The 7,505-nt window shown below is 36.9% G+C and overlaps 1 protein-coding gene across 4 annotated transcripts in view; it reads left to right on the top strand.

The window, feature by feature from the left end:
- LOC129570207 (muscle-specific protein 300 kDa) overlaps window positions 1-7,505 on the top strand; it is a 67,622-nt gene that overhangs the window by 49,569 nt on the left and 10,548 nt on the right. For all 4 annotated transcript variants that reach the window (XM_055449715.1, XM_055449718.1, XM_055449716.1 and 1 more), the window contains 3 exons: window positions 3,451-3,567; window positions 3,641-3,805; window positions 3,886-7,434. In XM_055449715.1, the coding sequence (XP_055305690.1) occupies window positions 3,451-3,567; window positions 3,641-3,805; window positions 3,886-7,434 (3,831 nt within the window). The remainder of the gene's footprint in view (window positions 1-3,450; window positions 3,568-3,640; window positions 3,806-3,885; window positions 7,435-7,505) is intronic.

Genomic DNA, 7,505 nt, shown 5'->3' with positions numbered 1-7,505 from the left:
TTGATAATGTTCAACAAATTAAACAGGGCGCAGAATTACCAGTTTATGAACCCGCTGACTTATGGATTGATAACATGGAATCTGCCAAATTTTCAATTCACGCAGATCGGGATTCAAAAACAAACGTCATCGAAACGGCTGAAAATCTCATTGGAAAAGAACTTGAACTTGAACAACGTGATTTTGTACTTGGCTCGAAGCATTCTGCTGACATTTTGGATCAGGAGAATACTCTAGATAATCAACAATCGCATTGTGCACCACATTCATCAGAAGAATCTATTGAGAAATATCAACAACTGCATAAATTATCACAAAGCCCCGAATCAACAGCACAAAATATGCAAAGTATAGAAATTGATACTTGGTCCAGTATCCTTGAGGAAAATTCTCCAACGCATTCATTGTATCGCTTTTCAACACAAACGAAAACTTTCACATCAAATCTTTCAGCTGATGCTCCTTCCTTCACACCTCGTTCAGTTTCAATACAATCAAGACCACTACTGGAACTTGCTTCATATGATCCTGTTACAGAGTGCGAAACTGCTGAATGTCCATCGGGAATGTATACTGTGCATACAGCTTACGTAGAAGAAAGTTCAATTGATAAGGAAGAAGAAGCTCAAAATGATAAAAATCCTGATAAAATATTACTGGATGAGTTCAATCCAAATGCAGTGCATCAATCATTTTGGCATCGGTATGACACTAAATCCTATGCTAACAGGTTGCCAAGTGATAACGAAACAGTTAGTACACCGGAAACACCTGAGATTGAATACCCAGAACAGCAGAAATCTATTGTTGACATACCACCCGAAATAGCAACAAATACAGAGTCTGTCTCAAAGAGAAAAGCGAAGAAAATTAGAAGTAAAATATCGGTTAAGAAAGTCGTTCCAAAAGATGAACGAAGTGAACAAGTCCTTGTTGTATCTGATACTGTGTTAATACCAGATACGAGAAATAATCCATCAGAAGACTTATCACTATTGAATGCTGTGTCAATCGGACCAAATAAACCATCGTGGGCAAGTATTGTTGGATCAGTCGTCGTTGAAAGCGATAAGAGTAACATTGAACAAACTTTGGCTGATACTGCGAAACCAACACAAGTAGAAAACAAAAATATCACCGTACCTACGAGCACCTCAAAGATTAAAATGCTCAAGATCAAATCAAGAAATAAAACGACATCTCCTTTATCGAATGTGAGAGATAACAATTTGGATGAGCTGGCTAAGGTGGAGGCATGTAAGGTCTTGATTGATCAAGAACAACCAAACAAGCAATTGGGATTAGAAAAAAAAACCCTAGATGAAATATTCACTGTGGAGAATATTAAAAGTGATGAAACTACTGAAAAAATAAATCCCCTTGAAGATGTGCAGAGTTTGAAAGCGACACAAGCAACGACTGCAATAAGCTGGGCAAATATTGTAAGAACGAAATCCATACCAAGCGAACTCGATGAGCAACAATTTGATACTCGTTCTATTACACGACCATCAATAACAGCCCAAAACACTGTGAAAGCAAGCAAAACGAAATATCCTACCAAAAAGTCAGTGGAAAAAGTTTTGAAAGTCGATGAAGATGGTTTTGTTGAATCTGTTAAAATTAAAAAGCAACTTATAGCATCACAATTGCCCCACACTAAACGTCGACAAGAAAATCCAGATGCAAAGTCAACATCCCCGAAATCCAAAAGAAAGAGAGAATCGGATGAAACAAATTCAAATGAAAAGAATATTGTGCGAACAGAACGATTGAATGAGAAACAATTATGTGATCTGGAACAATCACAAAGTGTGACGATGAGTGGAATTGAATACGAAAATAAATCTAGGCCGTTGCTGCGATCATATGCATCAATTGTAGGTAGAGATAATGTATTTGAGACACAACATCCGAATGCCTCATCAAGAGAATCATTCGCCACACCTGGCGAAGAGCAATTGGTTCAGTCAACAATCAGCAAAACACAAAAATTGCATGAAAAATGCAAACCACAGCAATCAAAACATCAAACGACCAATGATGACATGACCAAAAAAGAAGAAAAACAAGAAAAACAATTCGATGACAATAATGAATTGGAAACCAACAGACCTGCGCTTTCGTCATACACTTCAGCAGAGGGTAGAGTCTACCATGTAGTTGATTCGTCACCCAGCTCAGTCGCTCTGAAGTATGAAAATACTGCATCACAAACCGTCGAGCGCAGAGACTCAGCTCTACCAATGAATATTTTCCAAAGTGAATCAATGCCACAGTTACTTGTATCATGGGCAGATATGGTTGCTGACCAAGAGCAAGAGAATATCAAAGAATCTACTACAAGTGACATTGAATTTTCAACTCAAATCGAAAAAGAAAACACATTGGTACATGCAACTGTTGACAACATCAACCAGGCTATCAATTTAACATTGGTAGAAGATGAAAGTGATAAAAACGAACCCGAACATGAAATTGTTTATAGTGTCGCGGAAAATGAATCTTCTGTACAAGTTCCACTCGTACAGACTCATTTAATTTATTATGGAATGGACCGTTGGCCGATTGCCTATGAGTACAAAATTGCTGAAAAGAATTATAACACTTTGTTATCAAAAGCGTACTCCCACGATGTAGAAGTTCCCTCAATAAATAGCGTAAACAATACGTTAGAAGCTCCAGAAATTGTGGCTGTTTTCGAAATTACTGACGATTCGACACCAAAAATGTCTGATTCTGTTTGCACACAACCTGTATTAATAACTAAAGAATTTGTGATAACATCCACTAATAACATTCCTAAAGATCAGTCTCCATTGCAAAATGCATGTGATACTATGACTTTAAGTAGCACATCGGTATTTGAACAAACATCAAAAGAAGAAGCTGCGATTCATGGGGATGACATCGATATTGACAGCGTAGAAAAGAAGGTGATTTGCTTCGTATATAAGCGATACATGGTTTCTCGCCCGTTTATATAAATTAAATGCGCTACTTGTTTGATACTTATTCATCCAAAATCATTTACTCCCTATTATACATTCGGAAAACGTATGAAATGTCATTTGGTCGCTAAAATTATACTACTATCTCAATATTTCAACGGTGTGAAAACAATTATTCTGATGCATTTTGGTCAAGTAAAAAATCCAATTGACATTTAAATAAGTTTTGCTAGACATCTTTATTACAATACTCTCATTTAAATGCAAAATATAAACGAATTATTCTTTTTTATGTTTTGCAATCATAGAAATCATATTCTCACTATCGCACTAATTCCTTGGATTACAATAGATGGCTTTTTACTTATTCAATATATTCATAATATTTAGTCATTGTCAAAATTGGTTCATTTCATTGCATGAATTCTGTGTTTTTTTATTAATAATATAAAAATATTCATCATCACTAATTCGATTGCATCCTTTTGAAAATGATCAGAAGCAGGACAGAATTTCCTTAGAGGTGGACAAATTATTGGATTTGACGGCAACAACTGAAGAAAGTCTTGCTAATCTACCTAGTGATAGTCTAGAGCAAATGCTATCATCACTTCAAGTTAGTATTAAAAAAAAAAATGTTGTTGAATGTTTCGGATTGATATCAAACATTATTTATTTTTCAATTGCAGCTTATCGTTTTGAATTTGAGCCAACAAAAAAAGGATATAAACATTCTTCAAGCATCTGCAGCTGAAAGTTCTTGTGGATCAGATACCACAGAAATAATTACTCAGCTGAAGCAGAAAATTTTAGATTTGATATCAAGATCCAATAATGGAATAACATTAATAACAGTAAGTTTTTGCATTTACCGAAATTCGTCTGCCAAATTTTACGCAATGTGATTAACTTATTTTCATTGTCCGCATTCTAGGATACAATACAGAAGCAGATGCAACGCAGAGCAGAAATTGAAAGCTATCATTTACTTTTGATCGAAATCGAGACTTGGTTAAGGGATTTAAATCTTAGCGAGGCACTCGTCTTAAACGATGATGAACCAAACACAATTGAAAACATCAAAAAATGTCAAAGCGACGTTAAGGAATTGGTGAGAAAGCAGAAAACATTGGCAGCAATCAAAGCCAAGTGTGACAGTTTAAGCGAATACGAAGATGTTAAGCCACTGACAATGGCGCTATCAGAACAATTGGGTCGTACAATTGAGGTCATTCGCTTACAGTTAATTCGATCAAATGAAAAAGTGCACATGTTAGAAATTCGTTTGATTGAACTACGTAAACCAACAACACCAACTCCATCCGAAGATACATTAGATTCAAGCATTTCAATGCCCGAACATATTGAACCACTTCAATTGCAGCAACGTGCCAATGAAGTAGAAACTCAGACTAGTGAAAGTTTGCAGATTTTACCGAAAAATGTCATTACGGCTGAAAGTTCTGCACAGACTAACAAAGATTTGAAATCAACCGAAAATATTTGTGTAACGCAGACACAATCGGAAGGACACGAAACGATAAAAATTTCATCAGCACCCAATCCATGTACTGGTTCAGAATACGCAGAAGACGTTTTCGTTGATGCCAGGTACAAGCAACCAAACGAAGAACAAAATAAATCAACCGAACTGATCCTACGCAACGTGCCACAAACGTCATTTGAAACAATATTTGTGGAACCAGATAATACCACTACAGAAGTTGTAGTTGATGCTGATGGAAGAAAGCAAATCATTGTACGAAAAGTGATGAGAACAACTATCCAACATCAACAAGTTATTGAACAAAAGCAGCAACTTACAAAGATATCCTCTGTAGTTGGCCCAGATAATGAACCCATTGAACAGAATGTATCTCAAACAAGTACAGAAAATCAATCAATAATAAGTAGCATTTCCGATGACGACGGATCCAAAACCACAAAAATAACCCAATCCAAGATTTCGCATGCTGTTGGCGAATCACCAGATAAATTGGTTGTACAAGCGGTGCTTGACAACCCGATAATCACTGAAAAAGTCATTACCTCAAATCTACCTCAACAGCTGCAAGTTCCACTTGATTTGACTAGCAATACCCAGTTCCAGCAATCTTGTGTTCAAACGGTAACACATCACCTAACGCAGCGTATTATTCGTCGTAAGAAGAAAATCATTCGCCGTGTGACGGTCATTGATGGTAAAGAACATGTAACGGAGGAGGTGATAGAAGAACCAGAAGAAGTTGAAATTACTGAAGACCACGCCCCAGGTGTGAATATAAATGTTGAATTTTCTAATGTTCCGGACACCCGATCGCCAATCATTGAAATGCCTCCAGATGAACAGAGTGTGCAGCTGGAAGAGAAACAAATCGTAAACGAACCGGTGATCATAAGCGATAGTAAAACAACTGACAAACAAAACAAGGGTAAAAAAGTACGTGCGTCTAAAAAGGTTAAAGATGAAGAAAATTCACAGGTATTCTCAGCTTTTGAACAACCTGCACCAGTAGATTTGGTTGACAATACACAAGTAGTTGCTGATTTGTCCATCACGACTGTAGGTGATGTAAACTTGGTTAAACTTCCAGCAAAAACGATTGAAATCAATTCCAACTCAAAATTGAAGCACGACAAATTGGATGACGATATTCAAAAGGCGGAGATACAGAATGAAGAAATTATTGAAGATATCGATGAAATATGGCCAAAGTATGAGCCATCGCAAATTACATTGTCAGTTCACAAATACCCCCACGTTACCGCCCTATCAAAAGATTTAGAGCCATCACCTCATGATTCCCTTCCATCTAAAGACATGTGGCCAACCAATGAAAAAACAGGTCATGATATAACGTTAGAAACATACGAATTTGAACAACAGCTATTACCATCTACTAAAACAGTCAGTGATAGAACTGAGGCCGACATTTCACACGAAGAAGAAAGTGAGTGTTCACGACAACAAATTGAAGCCGAACGTGAGCTTCAAGCCTCTCCACCAAAAATAGAGTATGTATCCTCGGAAGAAGCTGAGTTAAGTCAGGAATCACAACACTCCATTGCTGAGGAACCATCTCAAAAGACCTATTCAATTGAGAAGAATAAACGTAAAAAGAAAAAGAACAAAAAAACACAAAAGTCTTCTTCAGAAGAAGAAGAAGCTAGTTTACAATCGGAACAAGAAAGTAAATTACTCGAACCAAGTGAAGGTTGTGCTATTGAAGAAATTTCTGAACAAGTTCTTCCTCAACAATACGAAATTGAAGAGACGGAAGACGAAATTCCTCGTGGTTCTCAAATATCTCGACTCGATTTTGAAGTTGTCACCGCAGTGAAAACACCGCCCGATGAAATAATTCATCATTCAAAATCACCACCGTCCGAAAATCCATCAGAGAAAACGTATTCCATTGAAGTAAGTAAGGAAACAAAAGAAGAGAATAAGAAATCTGATGATGAGATCCAAAGTGAACCGGACGAACAACCATCGATAGAAAATATAGTACTGGTTGAAGATATTGTGATAGTTGAAACAAAACCTACAGAATGTACTAAGCGTGAGGAGAATGTTACTGTCGTTGATTCAACCCATGAGACGTTGATTCAGCCAGAGCCAATTGACCCCGTGATTGTAATAGAAAAGTGCGATACTGACTCCCAAAGTATTGAACCAAAAGACAAAGAACCTGCACCAAAGCCAACATCTAAAATTATAGACGTACGATCGGCAACACAACTTTTCATCGAGCATGAACTAAATGTATCAGATGGCACCACAAGAACAGTGAAACTAAGAATGTCGCCAAAAGAACCATCGTCTCCAGGCAGCGTTACAGTTAAAATGAAATTGGATTCATCTGAACAACCAAAATTGAATGTTAATTTAATAGAAGAACGATTACAAACAACGGAATTAATTGAACCAATCGACCGTTCTGTGGCTGAATCAACTGAATTACACATTAGTGATGATAATACCATAACGGATGAAATGGAAATGCCAGAAATCGAAGCTACACCAATTCCAACAGACAATTCCGGACAACTTATGATGAGTAATGGGCAGGTATTAAGTTCTGTTGAATCATACAAATCCATTTCAGACTTAGAGGCTCCAGTTAAAATACTGGAAGAGAATGTGATATCAACATCATCCAGCTCACCCAAACCTCTGGGAGTCGAAGTTATTGTAGCTTCTCAAGTCTTGGAGGAACAAAATACGATGGATGTTGAGCAACAAACCGATCCAACAAACCAAATTTTTGATGTTGAACACATAATTGCCCAAAAAGATGTCTGCTCAAGATCGATGCAAACCACTCCAGAAAAAGAAAAAGTATTTGTTGATGAAGAGCTTCAAACCACTCCGGTAAAAGAAGAGACATTCACTGATATCGAAGTACAAACTAGCCCAGATTTGATAGTATCCGACGTGATTATCGATAACATCAATGAGGTTGAAAAAACTAATGAAGAGGTAGGTATATTTTGTACTGAATATTGAAGTCATGTTATAAGACGATAGCTCCTACATTATTTAAATGGGAA

The sequence above is a fragment of the Sitodiplosis mosellana genome, unplaced genomic scaffold, assembly GCF_009176505.1.
Source record: "Sitodiplosis mosellana isolate CC-2019 unplaced genomic scaffold, AAFC_SMos_1.0 Smas_scaffold_47, whole genome shotgun sequence".
NCBI lineage: Eukaryota > Metazoa > Arthropoda > Insecta > Diptera > Cecidomyiidae > Sitodiplosis > Sitodiplosis mosellana.
The sequence above is the reverse complement of the archived record's forward strand: the minus strand, read 5'-3'. Positions and strand labels throughout refer to the sequence as shown.